Source organism: Cucurbita maxima, unplaced genomic scaffold (genome assembly GCF_002738345.1).
Source record: "Cucurbita maxima cultivar Rimu unplaced genomic scaffold, Cmax_1.0 Cma_Scf00008, whole genome shotgun sequence".
NCBI classification, from domain to species: Eukaryota; Viridiplantae; Streptophyta; class Magnoliopsida; order Cucurbitales; family Cucurbitaceae; genus Cucurbita; species Cucurbita maxima.
The window spans coordinates 2,758,708-2,783,075 of NW_019272024.1; the positions used below are offsets into that span (position 1 = coordinate 2,758,708).

Genomic DNA, 24,368 nt, shown 5'->3' on the forward strand with positions numbered 1-24,368 from the left:
ACCTTGTGTCTTGTATTCTCTTCTTGATTGGTTTTAATAGAGAGTGCTAGTGTTTCCCACAAAAGAGTTGTGTTCAACGTGTTTAAGAATTTATTGAATACAAGATTAAAAATTTAAAGATCTAATTCACAATAGGACAGAGAGCAACAACCTACAATACTCGATCACATCAACCATTTATCTCGTTTAGTTACTTCATCGTGATTGACGTATAACTATGATTCCTCAACCAAGGTCAATCAAGGTTGAAGAAAGGAAATTGACTAGAAATCGAATGATAGATGAAGGAAAACAAGGGCACACAAAAAAAAAAGGAACAAAAAGGAGCAAGCAAGTATATAGTGGAATTCTATTAGTCTATTTATATGTCAATGTTTCCTATCATTACTAGACAAAGGCAATATGTATGGTACCGGGTATTACGTAGAATGTGTTGGTGCAGCTTTGTGAATGAACACGTCTGACCAAACTATCACTCAGCCTTGGGAGTTTATCACGTCCTGCAAATTCTTAGGATAGCACATGGTTGTGTGGAGGCCATTCCACACGTTGTCTGCAAGAATGGCATTCACTGCATCTGTTGGATGGAATTGATCCCACCAGACATGATTAGAAGCATTTTTGCAAGCCATGAGCGGTGAGATGCACAAGATCCAACCATTGTAGCGACCAAATCCACAACAAGCATCAGAAGTTACATTGAAACCTGGATGAAAACAAAATGACACAATGAGAGGCAGATTCGGTTCATGGTGAAAAGAGTAAAAAGAAGTTAGATTGTGTCATTCACCATAACGTTCATGGTTCTTCAAAATATCCATTGAACCTTGCAGCAAATCACAGAAGATAATACTTAAATCAGGCAGCTCCATGCCGAGCTCCTCAACTATGTATCTCATGGCAAAGTTGAACTCCATGACCATGTCATTTATCTCCTCAATACACTCTCCATTCACACTGCCGTATTGCCATAAGTAAAATGGAGCACATCCAATAGGTGCCAACCCCATTACAACAATTCTCCTAGCATTCATGTTATACAAGTTCTGGACCACGAACACAAAATCTTTCAGGAAGGTTTCTAACAATTCATAAATTAACACAAAAATTGAACTTCTATGTAGGGCAGAAGCAGCACCCAAAATACAATTCGGGGTTAATTTCCAATATCTAAGATGATTCAAGTACACAAAATTTGGAAAGTGAAAATGTGTGCACAAAAACAATATCTTGAATGTCAAGAGATGCCATCACGGGTCCGAGGAAATTGTTGGTGCCTTAAAAAACCCATGATGGCATCTCTTTTCCTTCAAGATATTGTTTTGCGCACGCATTTTCATTTTCCAAATGTCTTGAATCGATAAGAACTATTAATCAAATGTCTTGGATGATAAAAGTCTCACATCTACTAATTTAGGGAATGATCATGGGTTTATGAACAAAGAATACTCTCTCTATTGGTGTGAGGGCTTTTGGGGAAGCACAAAATAAAGTCATGAGAGCTTATGCTCAAAGTAGACAAATATCATATCATTGTGGAGAGTCGTGATTCCTAACATGGTATCAGAGTCATGCCCTAAACTTAGTTGTACCAATACTATTGGTAAATCCTCAAATGTCGAACAAATAACTCCAAAAGAAACGGAGTCAGGCCTCCTCAAAAGCAGTAAAAAATGACTAAGACTCCAAAAGAATCGAGCCTCGATTAAGAGGAGGCGTACTTTGTTCGAGGGGAGATGTTGAATGATGAAAGTCCCACATCGGCTAATTTAGGGAATAATCATGGGTTTATAAACAAAGAATATTCTCTCCATTGGTGTGAGACCTTTTGGGGAAGTCTAAAGCAAGCCATAAGAGTTTATGCTCAAAGTGGACAATATCATACCATTGTGGAGAGTCGTGTTTGTCTAACACATACATACTAGCATTTCTTCCAGCTTAGATTAGAAAACTGATACAATAAGAACTATTAATCAAATCACCTTGATTTCCTGTTTGATTGTGGTTGCCAGAAATTGGTTGAAGTTCCATGGAGGGTAGAGATTTTGCACACGCGATATATTAAACAGATAGTAATGGATGTAATCGTTGATTCCAATTGATATGTAAAAGACTGAATCAGAAATGTGATCAGCAGCAGCATTCTCGCCCATAGTTAGAACAAACTGCTGAAAAGTGTCCATAAATTGCTGTATTTGCCGTGTAAAGGAAATGTGTTGGCCCTGTCACAAATGACATTTCAAAAAAAGCGAAGGAATCCATAATACCAAGTTATACTTCCATCTCCTTGGCGGATAATGCGACAAATGATGAACAACGATAATATCTACCATCTAACTAAGATTACTTAATACGTTATGAAACTCCATTACTGTTATGATTAAAATAATTTGTAACAGAACAGAATATTCAAATGCTCAAAGAAATTGAGATCATCGAACAAGTCAATCCATTCATCGAAACCCTGGACGTTTGATTTGAAACTATTCCGTTTGCATACATATTTTATAGATGGTTTTAAACAATTGATATAAGTAGTTGAAATTGAAGAAAAGAAGTACCAATTCAGATCCACTGGTGAAGATAACTCCAGCACTAGCTGATGCGTAATTCACTCCTTGAATCATATCTTCCACTGCTCCAGCATGCCCAAGATAACTTGGAACAAACGGAAGTCCAAGACGCTGGGCTGAAAAGCGGAAGAAAAATAAAAGATCAACTCAGAAATTCGGAAATCACTAGACAAAACGAAAGAAAAACTAAAGAAAGAAAGAGATGAAACATTAGAGAAACGTCTAAACATATGACATAAACCAAAAAAAATCAAGAAAGTAAAGTAATAATACCAAGAAAATCGACGGGAATTCTTCCATTACAGAACCTTCCAGTAGGTCTGTGCGTGTCGAAATCTCGACCATAGGGAAGGTGATCGGCGCGGGCGAAGGTTCCGAGGAAATTGTTGGTGCCGCAGTCGACGGTAGAGTCGCCGATGACGAAAAGGGCGGGGACTAGAGAATTCGACGGCGGGGGAGCGGCGCGTAAAGTGGGAAAAGATGAATTTGGAGGGCTTGTGAAACCGTAAGGGGTTGGAGCCAAAGGATTGTGAAGTTTGGGGGTTATGAGAGCTGTTGATGGAAGAAAAATGGTAGAAATGAGGATGAAGATGAGGAAAATTAGCAGATTAAGCGCCATTAATTTGACATTCGGAGAGAGATCGTACTTGAATTAAGCGGGAAGATAACGGCTTCAACCAAACTGCAATCACAATGACAAAAGTTCAAATTTTCGAATTCCTCACTTATAACTTTTAATTTTCAATAAATTTTAAATGTATTTTTTTTTTAATTTACAAATATGGTGAACTCAAAATTAAAATTTAATTTTTATCTATTAAAGTAATTAACTTTTAAACAATCTGAATATGCCCCAAAAGTTATTTGAATTTGAATTACAAAAACACATTTTTAAAAAGCTATTATTCGTTCCCGCCTCAATAAAGTTTTTTCGATCGAGACAGGAATTTCTCGCACGAGATCGAGGTCTCCACTGAAACTCTTTCCATCATTTTTATTTATTTTTTTCATTTCGAAGGATTTTTAATGAATATTTTTATTTTTTAATATAAATTCTATTTTTGAGAAGGTAAAACATCCTAATAAATTTAATAATATGATCTTATTTTCCGGGAATATGATCTTATTTTCAGGAAATATGATCCTCTCCTCTGCCCGTTTAGCTAAATTGGAAAAATTTCTCCACGCTCCTCTGACCCGTTTAGCTAAATAGGAGAAATCTCTCCACGCTCCTCGACCTGTTTAGCTAAATAGGAGAAATTTCTCCACGCTTTCTCTTTCACTCTCTATTTAAAACCAGAATTCTCACTCTGTAAAGCCGAGAGTCTAACTCATTGACATACTAAATTTGAAGTAACCATCATGGTCAGCATAAATCCAAACTTTAATTTATAATTTCACCCATGATTTACATATATCAAATGTTTTTTTCATTTCAGAGGGCATGAAACCCAAACGTATTAATACCAAACAAAATCTAATTTCTTGTCATATCCCTTGGAACATTGGCTAATTGGAGAAAAGTACTTTTGAGGTACAAATTGTTGCTTTGCTTACCTTATCTGAGCGTGTTTCAGCCATCAGATCCATCTCCAAAAGAGAGAAGAAACCCCTGTGAAGTAATTCAAAACAAAGAAAAAGAGGAATCTCTTCGTATAATATTGTATAATTGTAGTCCAGATATTGGTATCCATATTACACCAAGGGGTGTGTCGAAGAAAGATGGCCAAAATCACTTCTTTACATAGCGTCTACAATTGAATACAACAAAATCAGCTTATCCACCTAACTTCTTCTGCGCAATGTATGAATGAAAGAATTGTGCTGCCATCTTCCCTCCCAGATTCTAGATACAGAAGAAGATATCATACATCTAACAATCTTACTTCGACCAAGCAACCGCATCAATTTCTGCTTGCGCGCTTCTGTATAACTCCAGCCTCTTTGCTAGCGCAGTCCGACGCTCCATGATCGCTGGATCCTCGTTCAATAATGATGATAGGCGCTTTTGCTGCAGAGGAAATACCAAAGATGTAATTTGGGTAGAGAGGCAAATTTGGAATGTTTGATCACAAGGAATGAGGGGAATTATTCTACCTCTAGTTTTCCCAGGTCGGTGAAAAAGTGGTCGAGGAGGCTTCTTTTGGCTTCTCGTACTTGACAATAAACAATGGACTTCGGAATCGAGTTTCGTAAGGTTGCACAAACCATATGGACATATGATAGCACTGTTGTTCCTGTATGTGCCACAAGAAGATACATATCATTGAACATATTCAAATTTAAGTACCAAACATGTAAAATAAATGTTACATAAGAAGCATAGCACGTGTAGAAACAAAATTGTATGGTAAGATACTCTAATTATGTAGTTGAAGACCTACCAACACGCCTTAGATACGAGTCATTGTATCGGTCAAAAATTGAATGTGTAGGGTTGCCTCCCTTTTCAATATCCTGAGGAAGCTTCCGGAAGAAATCAACCGTCAGGTAGCTGGACTCCATATCTACAAGGAGAAGTGATGCTTTCTTGCTTTGCTCTCTCATTCTTTCAAGTGATTCAATAGCTGCGTTTCCCAACTCGACTCTAAGACCAGGATACTGCTTTAATTCCTGAAAGCAGCAAAAGACACTTATGAATAAGATTCAAATAAAAAACGCAATCTTATGTATCAGAAACTGAGGATATTGTCATGAGCCCTGCCTTAAGTATTGCCAATTAAGGTAGGAATGAGAATTAAAGACAACAAGGTTCAACTCTGATAAAGCAGCTCAAATCAAATTTGAACAAATTCTATAACACTAATAAATATATAATAACCAAGGATGGGAGGAAAAAATTTCCCCCAAAAAAAAAACCAATCTAGAAAGTAACGACAATAAAATTTGAAAATATTGCACATGATAAAAGATTGATTAAACAGCGGTTGGCCATTTCTTGCACGAGTGAACAGTAAGGTTTAAAAAAACACGTATTTTAAGACAGTATTTCTCATGAACGGATTTTTTGGTGCAAGACAAAAAATTATGTAATCAACTATATTCTATGCAAAATTTCTTAAGTTGGAGACCACCAAACCAACAGCAGTAAGTCATGACAGACTGAAAAAGCACGGAACATGGTTCTGATTAAGAGTATTATATGTAAGATTCAAAAAAAAAAAACATACCAGAGTTTCACCCATAGCTTTGTGGACCAGATCCTTCAATATAGCATGAACCTGAAATTAGAGAAAAAAGATTAATAACACATGAAGAATGATGAGCGTCTAATAGAATATTAACAATGGCAGTGAAATCTGATCTGATAATGAGAAAATACTTCAACTAAGAGAGAAGTAAAAAGGGGAAAACATGTAAAAATGATAATGCAAACAATACAAGTATGCTTGAGATACTGCAGTCAGTGACTGATTCATGGAGGAAATTTTTTAACAGGTAAGCCTTACTTTGGACACGATATGTAAACCTGTAATCAAAAAAACCGGTCACCCTAAAATTCAGGTTTTAACAGGAAAGAAGAATTGTCAGTTCAAGTCCTTGAAGCAGAGGCCAAGAACAACAAAATGCCCAAGTCAAAACCCAACTTCTAACAGCTAAAAGTCTATATGGCAGATGTCCATCTTCCCCTCCCTTGTGCATCAATATCTCAGTAAGTAAAGCATAAATTCATGCATTCCATAGCAATACCAAGTTGTTCCGCACATACCGCATCAACACATGACTCAGCTGGGCCTCTAATAGTAACTAAAGTAGATTCGATCAGACGGCGATATCCTTGTTCAGGAGCTATTAAATGAGGTTGATATCCATCAGCTTCAGTAATAAGCTTCTTTACGTTTTCCATTGACAGTTGCCTGTCAAACTGCAACCTCTTCAGAGCAGCAGGAAGTTGGTCATCAAAGACATTGTAAATTTTATCACCACCAGGACGCCTGTAGAGAGATCAGGATATCGAATTGTTCAGAAAACATGAGAAAAGTCATTGGCGAGGAAGCATTACATATTACAAAAGAGAACAATTGAAGCATAAACATACACGCCATCGAGGTGTTCTTTAAAATTCTGATCAAAAGCACGGCAAATTTCCATAATCATGTATAGTTTTCCCTGCATTTGGCAAACAAAAAACAATAAAATGTCAACATAAGAGAAGTAACTTAAGAAACATATATTAACAACCTCTCCACAACCATCTTACTGAATCTAAAGCATACATCCAGCATTAAGATCATGTAAAACTAAACAGTAAAAGTGAACTCTATTAGAGGTTTAGGACCAATAGACTAGAGGCAGCCCGTTAAACTTAAGGAACTTACTCCAGCGTCATTTGCAACAGGCCTTCCGAGGTGGTTGAGTTCGGATTCAAGTTCAGAAATGGTCTTGTTAATGAGGTTTTGAATGCCAGGGATTTTGGACTTGATTACCGTTTCTAGATGCTGAGATTAACATTGCAATTACAAGAAGTCAGACATTAATAGCCAGAATATGCTACTATATAAAATTTCAGGGGGGGGGTGTAGATATGAGACAAAATATAGTGTAAGCTTACCTTAGAAAGAACCTTTGCTAGATGCTCAGAGCCCATCCTACGAGCGAGGTGCTTGTATTCTGGAGTATTAGCAAAATATTCCCGCTCTCTACGTCTAGCAGCAATCATGTCAACATTTTTGTTGATGTCTGCTTGTGAACGATTCACAACACCAACCCAAGGAAACTTCAACCTATAAGCTTTGCCTTCCAGCATCTTAGCAACGCAACGCAAAGAATGCAATTTAGAATACATGATCCAGTAGGTAAATACACATCCACCAAATCAAGGAAACAAATATTCAAATACCAATTCTCTGAAGGGGCAAAAAAAAAAATTCTTTTCAAATTCTACTCATTGTTCTTCAAATGGGCTTATATAATTAAATTACTTTATGTTTGAACTTGAGGGAGTTAAAAAAATACTTACATCAACAGCATCGGTTCCCTTATCCATGAGATCAATCTTTGTCAATACACCAAGAGTCCTCTCCCCTAAGAGAAATATAGCAAAGGGTTAAAGATACCCAGCAACAAATTTACTCCTTCAAAGAAGACTTGAGAAAACAATTATGACACAAAATTAGCACGAAGTATGCAACTTTTTTTTGTTTTGTTTTGCTTTTTTTTTTAATAAAAGAAAGCATGGATTATGACAAATAGCTACAAACATTGGAGTTACCTGTAGGATCAACTTCACGAGAGATTTTAATTGCATCAGAAGTAGCCAAATCTTGATTGGCAGGTGAAATAGCGAGTATAATACAGTTAGGCTGCATCAGGGCAGAGCAAATAAATTAATGAGCAGAGTGATTTTCATCCTTCTACTAACAATGAAAGTGTAAACAAAAATTGTTCAAAGGTACAAGACATTTATAGCAGCATCACAAATGGGATTAAGATGTAAATTCTTCTGTTAGAGGTAAAAGCTAAACACGACAAATTTCCTTAAAAAAAGTAGGAATAAGATGTACTCAATTCATCAAATAAACTGTAAAAAGTTAACCGAATCTCACTCAATTTCCTAAAAAAAAAAGAAAAAAAAAAGGTACACTACTTTCCGAGAAATGAAAATTAATGTGGAAACAAGAGATTATAATAGATGATTAAAATCAAAAGAGCATCCACCATTTGCTGAACCTTACCTTTTCAATAAAGGAACGAACCATCGTCTCAATTTCTTGAACAATACTTTCTGGTTGCCCCTCTGAATATTGTAAGAGAATACATAAGTTGTCAGACCATAGCACAAAAAGGCGAATAAGAAATCAGAATAAGTTGATCCTTCTAGGCTGTTTTAAAGTTTCCAAGGAGTACATGAAATAGGAGAGGTTCTCAATTAGGTTTGATAAATAGGCATTAATTTCTATGGATGGACAAATCAGATCAAATCACTAGCGTACAACTTGACAGCAAGATTATTGAGAAGAAATGACTTACCGACAGCTACTTTAGTCAGCCCAGGAAGATCAATAAGTGTCAAGTTTACAACTGCCAAAATTTGAAAAATACAGAGAATGTGTGAGAAGATGCAAGGAAGGTGTACGAATACCAAATGTGTCTAAATATTCAGTCAAAAAACATAGCAACGTTAATATCTGCTAAATACTCCCAAGATGCACTTCCATTAATTTAGAAAATAAAAATACAAATGGTTTTCAAAATAATTTCTCAAACTACCCTAAATCTCAAAACACTATTCCATCAAGGACAATATCAACCATGCAACTTTATGAAGAACTACTAGCAAAAGTTATTTTCTGCTAGGTTTGAAAATGTCTTTGACCAAAGAATGTCAGTTAACCTTTAATATGAAAAAGAAAATTAATACTTGGACACAAGATGTACAAAAGATGTATCAGGAAAAAAAAAACAAAGACCTACCATTGGGAGAATATATACTAAGATGAATTGGGACACTGGAAATTTGTTTAGAACGACCAGTCTCTCGATCCGTCTCATCTTGAATCTCCTTCCTGACAGCGACTGCAAAAACATGGTTGTGCAATAAGCAAAAAGTTAGATAAAGAAAGCAAAAAGTTAGATAAAGAAATCATTCACATTTTTGCAGCCTCGTTCAAAAGTGTACACACAAAAACATTGTTCAACCAATTTGTCACCACAACACATTATCCAAGACTCTTGCTAGTTCAAATCATAAGAATATGAAAAATCCTCCCAGAGAATGCATTAAATCATCAAGAAGTACAAAGTGTACTCATGTTCTTCTGCAAATGAATGTACCACATCATCCAGTCAGTTCCTAATTATGGTTCATTTCACTCTATCATTCTCACATCTCATTTGCCATGCCGGACTATTGAGGCTCCTAAGAATTTTAAAACTGGACTGTGTACCAAACGGCTTCTTTGACATTGACTGGTGATTCTATTAGTATGAAAGCTTCAAAAAACTAAAATGACTTCTTGCTAGAAGGTGGAATCAAAATATTTTTGCAAGTAATTTGATTGGAGCCCAATAAAAGTAACTCAAAAGGTGAGTTTGAGGACTTTGACATTAGGTTCTACCAACACTTAGGACATGAACCACTCCTTCCAACACACATGGGATGTAATCCAATCATTCAGTAAGGAGGCATCTCATACCTAGTCTTCATACTGCATCTTTATTTTTATTCTTAGTAGTAAAGCTTTGTTTCTTACCCCCACCCCCCAAAGTAAAATAAAAGAAAGATAGAAAGAAAGGAAAATGCAAGGAAAATTGAAATATCAAGAAAATAGAATGATGTTTACCAAAATCGGTAAATCTTTTCCTGGGAAGGTGGAGAAACTCCGCATACTCTCTGCTTCCTTCGTCAATTTTATGAAGTTGCAAGACAAGAGGACGCCTAGTAACAATACCTGTAAGACATCATCCCATTTAGGCAAAAAAAAAATGCAGCCTGTACATTTTACTTGTCAATCTTAGTTATCCATTAATTACCAGATCCACGGGGTAAGAAATCCTTGCCGACAATGCTCTCTAACACTGAAGACTTGCCCGAACTCTGCGAGAGTGGAAAAAAGAGAGGTTATTTCTGCTTGCCTGTGGTTTAAGAGCTACAGCTCTCTCCAGTTAAATCGATACATAGCAACAGATAGGACGTCCAGTCGATTAGAAAAATGATCGCGGAGAAGCCCTATGCCAACAAGAAAGTTCCGACACAAAAGTTTAATGCAGCGTCTACTTTAGTTCAGATATTACTTTAACGCCTATTTCCCGAACAGAACGCAACCCAAAATTGAGCTGAACTTTCGACGAATCACATGGATCCGCAGACCAAACTCGATTGCTAAATCAGACAACGAAATTTTCTATTCGCAGAAATCATCCATGTTTAATATTTGATTGAGCAACAAACCTCCGCACTAAAGATTCAGGCAGCAAAAATATCCATCCACTCCAAACAATAAAAACATTAAAGGATAAGAAAGAGCAAGAAGATCTCAATCCCAGAACACCACCATCAGCTCAGATTGCTGAAGTAGCGTTAATCAGACAGGAGCAAACACAGTTAGAAGAAACAGCAAGGCAAAAAACAAAAAAGAGAGAGAGATCGGAAACAAACTTGGCCACCGACGACGGCGATAGACGGCAAAGAGTCCCAGAGTGTAGGCAATGCGCTAGCTTCGCCATGGTCACCAAGAGCCGTACAGGCCCTCTGAATTTTGTTAACGAGAGAGATCAAATTGTCCATTTTTAGAAATCAAATATCCAAATCGGTCAAGACGAAGTCAGATCAGATCGCCTCGATCCGACAACTAATCAAGGCGACGACGACGCTTGAAACAACTTCAAAATCCGAGATCTCCGGCTCAGAGAAAGAGAGAGAATCGGGTTTGAAGAAACTGGAAATGGAAAGAGGAAAAGATAGAGCGGCCGTGGAAAGCATTTGCTCGTCTTTTATTTATATTTCCGAAACTTGTAACCATGTACCCGCAATTCTTTTTACTTTTTTAAATTAAAATTTATTTAATTTTTTAAAAATCAAGCTATTTTTCTGTCTATTAATTTCTTTTCAATTTAATTTCATTAAAAGTTCGTGAAAACTACAAAGTTATTTTTTATTTTTAAAATTTAATTTAAAGGGTATCATCGGACAAGATGAAGAACATTTAAAGAAATAGTATAAAAACGACCCCTTTTTTTATATTATATATTTTTTTTGAGAATTTTAATTCAATAAATATTTTAATCAATTGAGTTATATTTAACATAGAGCAGATTCGCACAAGTGTCTAGGTAGAACCCTCGACCATTTGGACCCATTCGAAACCAAACCAGAGACCAGAGCAGGATTCAAATATTTAGAACCGTTGAAAGGGTCCACCACTCTTGAAAAAGTCCTCTTCTTGGATTTAGGAACCCATCGTAATGGTTTTTGTCATTACCAATTTACCCATTCAAGTTCAAATTTGAACTAATCCACTCTCAACAGCAGTTCATGGCCTTTTTGGGATGCCATCCTTTAGTTCTATTAGCGCCCCGAGCACCCTTTTTCATTCACATGACTCGAAAGAGACCGTATAAGAAAATGTTCGACTAAGAGAGAACACTTTCATAGCTTGTAATATGTAAATCTTGTCACACTAAGACCGATCAATATCCAAACGAGACGGGTTATATCAGAATCCATCAAGATCTAACTCTCTCCTTGTTCTCAGAAAAGGTGACGAAATTGATCAGAAACTGAACCAAATCAATGGACTTAGAACTACTCCTTAAAAGAGCTGTTTTTATTAAGGCTTTAATTACATCGAGATATCTCAGTGATGATCAACTTGGAACGTAACCAAGAAGTTCATATCTAATATAACAGAAGATATCTATGAGGAGAAGCAAAAGCGTGTAGGGTTGAGAGATGGCCCCAAGAGAGATATATAAGCAATACCCATCACTTGGAGCTGGGAGGTTCATAGCCATAAGGATTCTTGCTGGCCCAGTTCCACTGATCCCTGCACATCTCCTCTATTCCATATTTTGCTCTGCATTCACAAATGAAATTGTAAGATCATCTTTTCCATATCTCCAAACTATCTTGATTCTGTATTTGTTTCTTGGTTCAACAAATGCCCAACAAAATAGAACAGATCAATGAGAAACGTGTTGCAAGTCCATTACAACGTTCGGTGTTGCTGAAGTAGTACTTTCATCCGGTGTATTTGTAACAGCCCAAACTCACCGTTAGCAAATCTTGTCCGCTTTGACCCGTTACGTATCGCTATTAGCTCACAGTTTTAAAACCCGCCTACTAAAGAGAGGTTTCTACACCCTTATAAGGAATGTTTCGTTCCCCTCTCCAACCGATAGTTTCCACGTTCTTATAAGGAATGTTTTGTTCCTCTCTCCAACCGATGTAGAATCTCACAATCTACCCCTTTGGGGTCTAGTGTTCCTGCTACCGCACTACCCGGTGTCTGACTCTGATACCATTTATAATAGTCCAATCCCACTGCTAGGAGATATTATCCGTTTTGGCCCATTACGTATCGCCGTCAGCCTCACGGTTTTAAAACACGTCTGTTAGAAAGAGGTTTCCACACCTTTATAAGGAATGTTTCGTTCTCCTCTCCAACCGACGTGGGATCTCACAGTAATTGAGGGGTTAGTTACCAAGTTATTTCTATGAAAGCAAGCTAAACCCACTCAACCCGACATAGAGGAAATAGCAGGTGGAACGTAAACAAACATATACAATCTATAAAGGAAACCATTAAAGAACAGTGAGACATACTTCCAGTTCAGCTCCTTTTCTGCTTTGTGTGTAGACGCGTAGACGATTTCAGCGTCACCGGGTCGGCGTGCAGACATTACAAGAGGAATTTTCTGGATCAGAGAAATTTAACCAGTGAATTCAGATGGGAGGTGAAGTAGTGCCATGATGGGAAGAACAAACATTCAAATACTTCTAAACTTTTAAGAAATAAACTAGCTATTCGTGCTCGTGGTGGAAGTGGCGGTAACGACTGTCGTGGACGGGGATAGGATATTGAGGCCCCATCACCATTCATTTTGCCTTGGATCCAACCATACTCGGAACCAGGAGCGTAACGATCATATCTAAAGAGGTCAAGTTTCGAGTTAAAAAAGCAAATGAAAAAGAGGCAAAAATACCTTTCCAGATGCCTTTTCAAAAGCTGCAACCATCTCCAAAACTGATGTACCCTTTCCAGTTCCCAGATTGTAAACTTCACAACCTGTCATGACACATATCGTTCAAACTCTTGAATGATTTAATTTTCATTTGTGACAGTATAAGCCCGAGGTGTCCTCACGGCATTATGAACGTTATTACAGCTCAAAATATAAATTTTACGTTTCAACTAACAGTCAAGCCCACCCCTAGTAGATATTGTCCTCTTTGGACTTTCTCCTCTGGACTTCCCCTTAAAGTTTTAAAACCCGTCTGATAAGGAGAGATTTCTACACCTTTACAAGGGATGCTTCGTTCTCCTCTCCAACCGATATAGGATCTCACAATCTACCCCCCTTGGGGGGCCAGCATCCTTGTTGACACACCGCCCGGTGTCTGGCTTTGATACCATTTGTAACAGCCAAAACCCATCGTTAGCAGATATTGTTCGTTTTGGCCCATTACGAATCACCGTCAGCCTCACGATTTTAAAACGCGTCTGCTAGGGAGAGGTTTCCACACCCTTATAAGAAATGCTTCGTTCTCCTCTTCAAACAACATGAGATCTCACAATCCACCCCCTTTGGAGGCCCAGCGTCCTCACTAACACACCGCCCGGTGTCTAGCTCTAATACCATTTGTAACAGCCAAAACCCACTGCTAGCAAAAATTGCCCGCTTTGGTCTGTAACGTATCGTTGTCAGTGTCATGGTTTTAAAACGCGTTTACTAGGGAGAGGCTTTCACACCCTTATAAGGAATGTTTCATTCCCCTCTCCAACCAATGTAGTATCTCACATTAAGACATGCACCTTCGACGAAAAGGTCGAAGGTTCGATTCCTCTATACCATGTAATACCGGAAGCAAAGAGCCAGATAGTTGTGTATTACCTATACCAGCCGCATCCAACTTGCGCAATGCAGCAATGTGTCCATCAGCTAAATCAACAACATGAATATAATCACGTACCTGCAAAGGACATAACATCTTTTAATGGGACGCCTGCACGAAAAACTAGAAATCATGCAAGCAACACGATTCTAGTGTCCCGAAAATCAGCTTACTCCAGTTCCATCTTTCGTTGCATAGTCGGTTCCAAAGACGGTCAAGGCAGGACGCCTGCCAACAGCAACTTGCTGCACGAAAGGCATAAGGTTGTTCGGGATTCCACGAGGATCCTCACCAATATAGCCACTGTGATGTGCACCAACCGGATTGAAATATCTTAGCAATATGATTTTCCATTCCGAGTCCGATCGGTACGTGTCACGACAGATTTCTTCTATGAAAAGCTGAAAGAGAATCAAAACCACATGTTATACTCAATACCAAGCAAGAACAGGAAAACAGCAACGGTGCAACAGTGAATTGATACCTTGGTTCGTCCATATGGGTTTGCTGCAGAGAGGGGGAATTCTTCTGTACATGGCACCTCCTTTGGCCAACCATAGACGGTGGCTGAAGACGAGAAGACGAGCTGAAATCTCGAAAAATATACGAAAACAATCATGGAAAGTAACATTTGTTTTCAATTTATATCAGTAGAACAATGTTTTTAGTAGCAACTCAATAGAAACAAGTACCTTTTTACAACCATGGGCCGCCATGACTTCCAATAAAGTAATTGTTCCAATCAAGTTGTTGTCATAGTAAAGCAATGGTTTCTGTACACTTTCTCCAACTGCTTTCAGCCCAGCAAAGTGAATAACAGTGTCAAATCTGCAATGAAGAGTAGTCAGCTGAGCATCACAAAGGCTCGTAAACAGCAATATTCAAATTTTATAGCCCACCGCCGATAGATATTGTCCTTTTTGAGCTTTTCTTTCAGGCTTTCCCCTCAAGATTTTAACGGCCCAGACCCACCACTAGCAGATATTATCCTCTTTAGGTTTTCCCTTTCGGGCTTCTCCTCAAGGCTTTAAAACGCTTCTGCTAGGGGTAGGTTTCCACACTCTTATAAAGGGTGTTTCGTTCTCCTCCCCAACCAATGTGGGATATCACAATCCACCCCCCTTCTAGGCCCAGCGTCCTTGCTGGCACTCGGTCCTTTCTCCAATCGATGTAGACCCCCACCAAATCCACCTCCTTCGGGGCCCAGCGTCCTTACTAACACACCGCCTCGTGTCTAACCCCTTTGAGAAACAGCCTCCTCGTTGGCACGTCGCCTTGGTGTATGGCTCTAATACCATTTGTAACTGCCCAGGCTCACCGCTAGCAGATATTGTCCTCTTTAGGCTTTCCCGGGCTTCCCCTCAAGGCTTTAAAACGCGTTTGCTAGGGAAAGGTTTCCACACTCTTATAAAAGGTGTTTCGTTCTCCTCCCCACCAATGTGGGATATCACAGGGGTTTTGTGAAATCTCACATCAGTTGGAAGAGTAACAAAGCATTTCATACAAGGGTGTGAAAATCTCTCCCTGACCGATTATATAAAGATCATACAAATTCGTGCAAAAGGGCATTAAATAAATGAATCTCTACTTTCCTATCCAACAAAACTGTTAAAGAACAGAGCAAGTTCTTACGGTGTTGAGGCAAACACCTTCTCCAAAGCCTGTTTATCCCTGAGGTCCACCTGTTATGATTTGATAAAACAGCAGAAGACAGAAATTCCAAACCCAGAAAGGAAAACAGGACAAATTAGAAGTTCATAACAAAAGAAACCTTAAAAATCAAAATCCGGTTCAGGAGTAAACATGAAGACAAACATAGCAAAACCAGAACCGAAACGGAAACCTTATGGAACAAAAGATTTTTGCCGAGATCGCCGGCGAGCTCCTTGACACGACGAACAGAAATTTCAGAGGAATTATCCAAATTATCGACGACGACAGTCCGGTAACCGCCGAGGAGGAGCTGAAGAACAGTGTGGCTTCCAATATAGCCAGCACCACCGGTGACAAGAATAGATTTCGCCATAACCACACAAGAGAATGAAGAAGAAGAGTTGATCAAAAGGGGCAGAGAATTGAAACCGCTGAAGAAGAAAGATTCGGAAATGGAGAACAAATTTATAGAAGTAGAGCCTAAACTGGAAGAGAATATCAGAGAGAAAAGTATGTTTTTTCTTCTTTTTACTTATCGTGTTTTTTTTTTTTTTTTCTTCCTTCCTTTTTAAAAAGGTTCCTTTGTAATCACTAGGAAAAATAATAGGTGGGGACTGGGAGGGGTAATATTGGTATTTTGATAGTTTTTTTTAATTTTCATCTAATAAATCTTTTTTCTTTTTTTGTCTACTCAACCTTTTTAAAATTCACATATTCATTCTTCATAAATTAATTAATTTAAAAAATATGAAATGTATTAAAATTTTGTTAAACACATTTCTTTTAATTATAGTAATTTGTGGTCTAAAAAGTTTTTTTTTTTTTTTGTAGTTTTAAATGGTTATTTTTTAATAATCAATTTGAAGTAATTTGTTTGGTTTGGTAGAAACAAAATTCCAAGGAAGCACTTACATAGATAAGGGTTGCCATCAACTTTTGGAATATTATTAAACTTCTTTATCTAAAGTACATTGAACATTAACCTAATTACACAAACTTTCCCCCTTTTTCTTGAGATTAAATGTATTACAAAAACCATATGAGTCCAATATTTATTACTTTTTTATAAACTTGAAAACTTTAGCCACAATAACAAACAAAATTCATTTTTGCTTGTCACACTTAAAAAATAATAATTAAGAAATATGAATTTTAAATTTTTATTTAGCCCTTTTCACCTACCTTAATTACCAAACAAGGTAGGTTTAGAATTAAACCACAAATAAATAAATAGGTTTGTACACATAAAATTATATATGTTTTTATTTCAAGGGGTTTTTTTTTAAGTATATTTCAAAATTTTGTTTTTATTTTGATTAATAAGAAAAAACCTATTAAAAATAACAAAAAAAAAAAGGTAAATACATTATTTTCCATATTATATATTATGGTACGTGGAAGAATTTCAGCCATTTAATTTTCCAATAGTATTAAAATTAAGAGATGGGAATAAACCTTAAAAGATTTCAATTGCATTTAACATAGATTTATCATATTCTTTTAACATTAATTTTCCTATAAAAGTTAACCCTTGATGTCTCACGAGTGCCCCCAACTACACAGTATACCTAAGAATAAATAAATAAAGTGCAATGCATTAAAATAAAAATCTTATTACAAAATGCCAAAAATGACATGGCAAACTATATGAAAAGTATAATCTAACCTTCCTATTTTTTAGGCGTCACTCTCTTTCGCTAAACACCTAAGTATATGATCAAATTTCCAATAATACGAAATTAAAAAAAAAAATATATATATATATATCCAATGTATCCTTTACCAAACCCACTAAAGTAGAAGGATATTATAAATTTTAATCCTTTTATCACATCTCAGTAATAAATAAAGGAAATATTAAATTTAGACTTAAAGTAGACAATATAATAATATTATAGAGATATAGAAAAATTCCTAATAGCTAACTTGATCACAATCAAACCAAACTAACCAAACTAAGAACATAATTGAAACGCAAATACGGGTATTGGTCCAATAGAAGCAATAATGTGTTATATTTACGTGGTAAATGACATTTCAGCACTCAGGAGGGAAAAGTTCCAAAGAAACTTAATAATACAATTTAACAAATGAGATGTTCAGTAATGAGACATCTGGCCACGAAGCACTGACCTGATGCTGCTTCAAAACTTCATGTACATGCACCAAGTAGAGATTGATTGACATTTTCACAAGCAAGAAGGTTTGGGAAGTATCTGGACTCGTGATGGAGGTGTCCATACTCCTAGATTGGTTTGACAAATTGCTAGTCTGGGTAAGAAGTGAAGGTACAAGGCGATGTGGCGAAGAGGTATAAATGTTACCTGGATTGAAAACATGAGCACAAGCCTGTTTAAACCTCTTCTGTTGGCATTGATTGGTTGAAAAGTCTTTCGGCTTCATCGTTGGCTTCTGCTTGTAATCTCCATCTCTGCATTGGTATTGACATAAAAGATTAGAAGAAAAAACAATTAATTAGCCAAAAGATGGAAATAGCGTCTGCTGGTTGGCTCCAAGAATGAGGAAACCATTATAGTCCAGAAGAAACCACGAGGAACTAAGAAGACAACAGAAACCAAAACCATTTATTTCGTTCTGAAACTAAGGGTAATAAGTGGGGATTTCATTATTAAAAAAAAAAAAAGCAATGCGAATCACATATTTAAAAATTAGTCAAACAAGAGCAAGTTTCTCAAAATGTTGACAAGTAATATACTACCGGTTAGTATGGATGCAGTTAGAGAAAGACACGATCATAAACAGTTAACTTAAACTGGGGTCTATTAGACTTCAAGCAATACTTCAACATCACAACTAAGTAAACAGAAAGGCTATCCCTCTGCCCAAAATAGAAAAATAGGGGGGGAAATAGTTACGCATGCAAACAAAAAACTAATTCATAGACATACCTCTTCTAGATTTTCCAGCACCATGATTTGCTCAATCTGTTCAGAAACCCTTTCCTGTAAAATGGTTCACAAAGTTAAATAACTCTATTCCTTCTAAAACTTATGATAAGACAGAAACTGAACGCACTACACTGCTGGCTGCTTCAGCAGCTATAACATCAGACTCCATTTCAACTTCTATCTCAATCATTGAGGAAATCTGTCAAAAAAGATACCACTTAGTAGCCATACCCTTCCGGGAGTAGAATTCTTAACACAGTGATATGTCTTAGACATACCCTTGCATAGCTTTCTATTAGTTCAATCCGTTGCTTAAGGGAATTTTCCAAGCCTTCTCGCACCTTTTTTATCCTACTTCTACGTGCACTGGAGACAATATAAAATTGAGTTTGGAGGACATTGAGAAAGATGGAAAAATGAAAATTCCAAATATTTTTACAACCTTAATAAGTCAATTGAAAATGAGCATTGGCAATAGTTCATTGAATTAAGAAAGGACCAGTCATAGTGTTTAGTAGGATTCACCGGTAAGAAGGTTCTCCAACGGCAAAAATTTTATTCTCTAATTGGCACATCCGAGCCAACATCCATACCTACAGAGAGGACAGAAATTCAAGTGAACTTCAATAACCAGATCTATAATGTTATAATAACAAAATGAAAAGAACATGATTTCAGTTATTTGATGATAACCAATCTTTGTATCACTGATGAGTGCGTAAGTGAAGACCCAGGCTACAGATTAGAGAACAATACTGGTAATAACTTCCAATGTTTTTCTTCAGTAATAAAAGATTAGTATAAGCGTGACAAATTGTAAACCTCATGTATTCAATTTAGTTAACCCTATAATATGTAGTTAATGTTAAGATATGAATTAATGATTAAATTTACTTCATGATGCCATGACCAAGACGATGTGAGTGCGTACCTCCTTTTCAGCAGCTAGTTTTAAATCCCTGATACGAGACTGAAGCACATTATATTGAGATAAAAGCTGCTGTTTGATAGCAATGATATCAACTGATCGTTGAGGAAGCTGACAGTCAGAAACATATGAATTAGTTCTAATCAAGCATTCGAGGAGAAAAGTTAATAATAATATTAGAGAAGAAAAATATGGTCACTATATGGGTGTAATAACTAAATACTATTTTATAATCAGATATTCATTAGGTATTTGAGCAAGGTACCCAAATTTTGTTTCACGAGGACATAGCTTGTCAATGACAGCGGATTTGTACAAAATTTTAGGCAATATTTAAACGAAGAAAATTGAGTAGGAAAATATACGATAAAAGTCTAATTTTAAGCATGCGATCAAGAAAAACAGGTTTTTTTGGTTAAAGAAAAGAAGATCAATTTTGAAAACAAGAAATTTGGGTATAAAAGGCAAAGTACTGTTACGTTTGCAGTGCTTTTCAATTTCTCATTGGAAACCGCGTTTCAGCATTATAAGTACATGCTCGAAATTTTCATGTTCGACTGTTAGGCATTCTTATTCTTAAAGATTTTGAAAAATGTTCAGAGAATTTAAAGTGCACTCCAAAAAGTATTTAGCATGAAGCTTTGCTAAAAGTGGGATGCAGGAATAAATTTTTTTAAACTCATTTCAAGTCATTTTCAGCAGTTGACAACATTCAAATAATAATTTAATGCGTCTATCGATACCACAAGCCAAAATTTAAAAATACACACGTACAAAGACATGGCATCAGTGACAACAACCTTATGCAAAAAAGTAATGTATCTGCGTGTGTAAATATTGAAATATAAAATGAGGTTTAAACATAGGTGTAGCAATACAGAAAATAGTAATTAAAGAAATCTGTACCCGATTGAATTGAGGCAAAATAAATGAATTCAAAGTAGCTCCTGCAGCTAGAGAAGCAAATCCAGCAACTAAAAGCATCCGAGGCAAGCTGGGGTCAAGAACTCCAGAGGCAGCATCTCCAGCGACAGATAAAAGTATGAGTGGAAAGAGGGCTGACGGCTTAAGTAAGAATGAGGTTTCCTTTGCTGGCACTCTTATCAATAGTGATTCCCGGCCATCTGAATGATTTGTCAAGCACATAGGCTCACCAGAGTACAAATTTGGATCCTTTGGACTAAATTTAATTGGACCAACTTCTCTGTATACATTTGATGGAGCTGCAGCAGCAATTGTCACCCTTTCTCCTTCTCGTGCTGGGAGATCTGCTGTTTCAGTGGCAAACTTCTGGGTTCGTGCTACTCCAGAAGGAGTTTGTACCTACAAAGAATGACAAAGGAAAAAATTAGTAACAGGAACACGAGAACAGAGAGAATTATATGTTAATTGCCTCAAAAACTTTGGATAATCAAGGCAGGGAAATAATAATATCCAGATAACTTAGAAACTTTCATCAGAACCAGCAAGCTAGCAAACTAATTAGGTGACTAACAGGAGTAACACTTATTCCTGAGATGAATAGCATATTTTCCTATACACCAGTCAGTAAAAACTCCTACCTTCGTGGTTTATTTTTAGTAGTTCAAAGACATTATTGAGACCTACTGATCTATGTATATGCAATAAAAATAGACCCTACAAATAAACCATGATGTGCCAAGTTTTCATGAGAGAGATGAAAGATTAGTTATTCAACCACCTAGATATGATAGTTGGAGAAGAGAACAAAATGACGTTTCTATGATAAGTACACAACTCTGCGCGTTTGAATACTTTTAAGGCCGCACAATTAACTAATAGTGAAACGTATGGTGGATGAATTACTCAACAGACACAAAAGGAGTGGAAAGGGGGAGAAATTATTGCAAATTTGGAATAAAATTAGAAATATAATAATCATGCATCTACTCATCCCGCTGATGCTGAACCAGATCAAATGTGCAAATATTTGGAGATGATAACAAAAGCATGGAAACGAACCAGACAGTTCAAAGTCAAATTGAGTTATGCATACCACAATGGAGTGCACAGCAGCAGGGAGTTTTTGCTTCATTACATTCAAGAACCGGAGTGCTTTTTCCCATGCTGGAGTATCCATGCTGCGTTCGGTAGGAGGAGATCCTTAGAAAAAGTGAATATTCCAGGATCAACATCTAATGCAAATTTGTTTTGTAATTAATATACAATTAAGTAATAAGGTTTGCAGTAATTGAATATTATCCTGAACCATAAGTGCATAGTGTTCAGGGTAGTGGCAATGGAAGTGTGATATTAAAAGACATTTCAGAACTTGAACCTATAGCCTTTTTCGTTCATAAGAATCCAAAGCTTGTTGAAAGCACAAAACAAAAGAAAACGGCTTAAAGTACTAGCAAACTAAATAAATAAAGTTTGTGATATGCAAGTAAACGTACCTAATTTCTTCTGACTCAATATTAACTATGTTTCCTGAAATAAGTTCATATTGGTAGCGGCACTTTGCACAGGATACAATCTGCAAAAAAAAAAAAAAAAATCATTGTCAAAGGTAGGAGGTTGCAGAGGGACACGTATAGTTCACAAAAAAAAATTGCGAGATAAGAATATTTGCATTTCTCAGGGATAAAACATTCAAGCTACTAAACCACATATCTCAGAGATAAAGCATCAGCATTTGTTCAAAAATAAACCAGGAGCACTGAACATATGCTTAATTAGGTGCACAACATCAAAGTCATGGAAACTATAGTGGCTTTGTTGTATGTCCACTGGCAAAGGCCACAAGACAAAATCTACAGTACTTCATAGTGCCAGGAATGGATGGGAGAATTCTGACGTAAGAACAAATTAATAGAAATTTATAATACAGAAGGCAAATAATTGCCCAAATCATGAAAATAAACAAAGGAGATGTTCTATTTTATATCAACCCTATCTTTTCACGGCATGAAGGTCCTATATCATGAAAGACATTGGACGAGCATGTGTTGTTATGATGTAGAAAACAATTAATAATCAACAGTAACTAAAGAACTATAATATGATTTAATCTAGTAGTTATTGTCATTGAAACAGCTAATGCAGTATAGTCACGTTCTATCTAATCCTAGTTTTCCCAGGGAACTTGAAGAGATTTTCATCAAACATTAATTCTAGAGACACTCCGTGATAGAATGCAATCAACAAAAGCAGCCGTGTCCTTCCATACCTGAATACCGTGCTGGGGTTGTGCAACCGCTACTGCTACCATACAACTGGGGCACTGCACTACCTTTCCAAATGGGACCTTCAAACATTTTACAGCTATTCAGGAAGCCTGTCTTACCATTTTTTATGTTCATCACAATGCAGTAGCAAACAACTGCGAAAATGTCTGCCTATGAAGAACACATACATATCTGAACAAAGATTAGTTTCTCACCTCCTCAGCAGGTGATACACCAACTCGGCAAATAATCTCGATAATCCTAAGAGCATCAGAGACCCTCAAGGATGCTGCAAGACCTTGAATCAGCAATGTATATACATGGACATCTGGCCTAGCCCATTTCCATCTCTCAACAGAGGAAACATTGTCATTAACACCCTCCCATGCTGTAACTATTTACAATGGCAATGGATTAGCAAATTAGCAGATATATTACCGTTGGGCATTGAAAATTAATGTAAAGAAATTTCAGTGAATGCCGCCCCAAACTTAGCAACTATACATGCCTACAACACTAAGAACCTTGCTAGGCTCCTCTTCTTCCTAATCTCAATCAAAGCACGTAATCAATCTTTTTCAGTGATTATCCTAATTGCATACTCTTCCTGCTTAGTGCCCTTAAAGTAACGAGGACACGATATAAGCTTGATCTGTAGTATAGATGAAGACACTGAAACAAAGTAGCGTCAAACTACATGAAGGAATGATTGAAACATTGTAAAAGACACCAAATCAGAGACGAATCCCAGCGGCCAGAGTTAAACGTCTTTCTTAACTACTCACTAATTTAAAGAAACCAATCCATTTACTTGGTCACATACTTTGCAGCATTAGCTTTAATTATTAAACAGATGGAACTTCGAATACACACATAAAAACGAACAAGTCACAGGCACACACCTTCATAGAAACTGGAGCGCATTGCGTAGAACACGGACAGAGCAAGCTCCGAATTGTTACGCTTAAGTGCAGCCGCAATAATCAAACGACAGTCCGGAACAGACACAGTACCTCCATTCCTCCCTGACTTTTCGGCGATCATCCGCAGCACTTCATCGGCATCCTTAGCACCCGAAACAACACAAATCAGCTCGTCGTCGAGTAAATCCGAAACAGGATTCTCAAAAGCCGCGGCGCCATCGATGTTGCTGACATTTAAAGAAGCTCTAACTCGCGTCGACTGGGAGAAGGACGTGAAACGAAAGAAAGCGTGGGAGCATAGAAGGAGAGGCATGAGGACGCTAGTGCCATTGCTTGCAGAGGCGAGTGGTTCGATGAGTTTGGGATGAGGGAGGCGAGTGATAGTGAGCCATGGTGAACTCAAGTGCAGAATCATTGTACAGTGGAGCTTTGGATTGAAACGAGGGAAAATGGCATAGAATTTGTCGAATGCTTTCTCTCTCCTCTGTGCTTTTTTTCTCTCTCTAGAGTGGGGATTTTGGCGGATAAAGGATGAGGAATGAGAGGTCGTTAGACGATGACGAAGCTGGGCAATGGCTACATGTGGGCGGGTCATCGGAAGATAGAATGGAACTTACTCAGATCATAGCCGTCCAAAATT

The 24,368-nt window shown here is 37.1% G+C and overlaps 4 protein-coding genes across 8 annotated transcripts; all 4 read right to left on the minus strand.

Annotated features, from left to right (window-relative positions):
* Nucleotides 1-105: 105 nt before the first annotated feature.
* LOC111483416 (GDSL esterase/lipase At1g71691) lies at nt 106-3,225 on the minus strand. The gene is made up of 5 exons (XM_023129637.1): nt 2,847-3,225; nt 2,562-2,689; nt 1,983-2,222; nt 791-1,046; nt 106-706 (listed from the first exon to the last, which is right to left on the minus strand). Exons 1-5 carry the CDS (start codon nt 3,190-3,192, stop codon nt 477-479), a joined length of 1,200 nt encoding a protein of 399 aa, XP_022985405.1. The 5' UTR covers nt 3,193-3,225; the 3' UTR covers nt 106-476.
* A 971-nt stretch (nt 3,226-4,196) lies between these two features.
* On the minus strand, nt 4,197-10,992 carry LOC111483409 (dynamin-related protein 5A-like). The gene is made up of 16 exons (XM_023129619.1): nt 10,672-10,992; nt 10,047-10,110; nt 9,857-9,964; nt 8,988-9,089; nt 8,544-8,594; nt 8,249-8,310; nt 7,786-7,876; nt 7,534-7,598; nt 7,126-7,320; nt 6,893-7,012; nt 6,613-6,683; nt 6,283-6,508; nt 5,744-5,794; nt 4,958-5,186; nt 4,671-4,810; nt 4,197-4,584 (listed from the first exon to the last, which is right to left on the minus strand). The coding sequence occupies exons 1-16, from the start codon at nt 10,798-10,800 to the stop codon at nt 4,456-4,458; spliced, it is 1,833 nt and encodes a 610-aa protein (XP_022985387.1). The 5' UTR covers nt 10,801-10,992; the 3' UTR covers nt 4,197-4,455.
* A 684-nt stretch (nt 10,993-11,676) lies between these two features.
* Nucleotides 11,677-16,304, minus strand: LOC111483422 (UDP-glucose 4-epimerase GEPI48-like). Of its 2 annotated transcripts, none has more exons than XM_023129644.1 (10): nt 15,971-16,304; nt 15,760-15,809; nt 14,820-14,955; nt 14,612-14,713; nt 14,301-14,528; nt 14,127-14,205; nt 13,218-13,300; nt 12,838-12,929; nt 11,990-12,088; nt 11,677-11,904 (listed from the first exon to the last, which is right to left on the minus strand). In XM_023129644.1, the coding sequence occupies exons 1-9, from the start codon at nt 16,151-16,153 to the stop codon at nt 11,998-12,000; spliced, it is 1,044 nt and encodes a 347-aa protein (XP_022985412.1). In that variant the 5' UTR covers nt 16,154-16,304; the 3' UTR covers nt 11,677-11,904; nt 11,990-11,997. The 2 variants fall into 2 exon arrangements, 1 of the variants encoding a protein (XP_022985412.1); XR_002718362.1 differs by having other exon boundaries at nt 11,690-11,907; nt 11,947-12,088.
* A 1,447-nt stretch (nt 16,305-17,751) lies between these two features.
* On the minus strand, nt 17,752-24,268 carry LOC111483407. Of its 4 annotated transcripts, XM_023129617.1 has the most exons (14): nt 24,018-24,264; nt 23,708-23,987; nt 23,021-23,199; nt 22,808-22,885; nt 22,035-22,114; nt 21,635-21,719; nt 20,524-20,940; nt 19,621-19,728; nt 19,215-19,282; nt 18,968-19,055; nt 18,817-18,888; nt 18,690-18,743; nt 18,105-18,211; nt 17,752-18,025 (listed from the first exon to the last, which is right to left on the minus strand). In XM_023129617.1, the coding sequence occupies exons 1-13, from the start codon at nt 24,141-24,143 to the stop codon at nt 18,134-18,136; spliced, it is 1,713 nt and encodes a 570-aa protein (XP_022985385.1). In that variant the 5' UTR covers nt 24,144-24,264; the 3' UTR covers nt 17,752-18,025; nt 18,105-18,133. The 4 variants fall into 4 exon arrangements, 3 of the variants coding, with proteins under 3 accessions (XP_022985385.1, XP_022985383.1, XP_022985382.1); XM_023129615.1 differs by having other exon boundaries at nt 23,021-23,193; nt 23,708-24,265; XM_023129614.1 differs by having other exon boundaries at nt 23,708-24,264.
* Between the last annotated feature and the right edge of the window lie 100 nt (nt 24,269-24,368).

Bases quoted from the DNA above. Each gene is read 5' to 3' on its own strand.
- LOC111483416 (XM_023129637.1), bottom strand. From the start codon at position 3,192: ATGGCGCTTAATCTGCTAATTTTCCTCATCTTCATCCTCATTTCTACC. The intron at 2,223-2,561 runs GTACTTCTTTTC...CATTTGTGACAG, and splicing joins TCACCAGTGGATCTGAATTG to GGCCAACACATTTCCTTTAC. The intron at 1,047-1,982 runs GTGATTTGATTA...TTCGTGGTCCAG, and splicing joins CAATCAAACAGGAAATCAAG to AACTTGTATAACATGAATGC.
- LOC111483409 (XM_023129619.1), bottom strand. From the start codon at position 10,800: ATGGACAATTTGATCTCTCTCGTTAACAAAATTCAGAGGGCCTGTACG. The intron at 8,595-8,987 runs GTAGGTCTTTGT...AAATTTTGGCAG, and splicing joins TAGTATATATTCTCCCAATG to TTGTAAACTTGACACTTATT. The intron at 6,509-6,612 runs GTATGTTTATGC...ATCTCTCTACAG, and splicing joins AAAGAACACCTCGATGGCGT to GCGTCCTGGTGGTGATAAAA.
- LOC111483422 (XM_023129644.1), bottom strand. From the start codon at position 16,153: ATGGCGAAATCTATTCTTGTCACCGGTGGTGCTGGCTATATTGGAAGC. The intron at 15,810-15,970 runs GTTTCCGTTTCG...AAATCATAACAG, and splicing joins AAAATCTTTTGTTCCATAAG to GTGGACCTCAGGGATAAACA. The intron at 14,529-14,611 runs GTATCAATTCAC...ATTCTCTTTCAG, and splicing joins ACCCATATGGACGAACCAAG to CTTTTCATAGAAGAAATCTG.
- LOC111483407 (XM_023129614.1), bottom strand. From the start codon at position 24,143: ATGATTCTGCACTTGAGTTCACCATGGCTCACTATCACTCGCCTCCCT. The intron at 19,729-20,523 runs GTACAGATTTCT...TCTGACTGTCAG, and splicing joins TTTTGCCTCAATTCAATCGG to CTTCCTCAACGATCAGTTGA. The intron at 19,056-19,214 runs GTGAATCCTACT...TATTGTCTCCAG, and splicing joins GTTGGAGAACCTTCTTACCG to TGCACGTAGAAGTAGGATAA.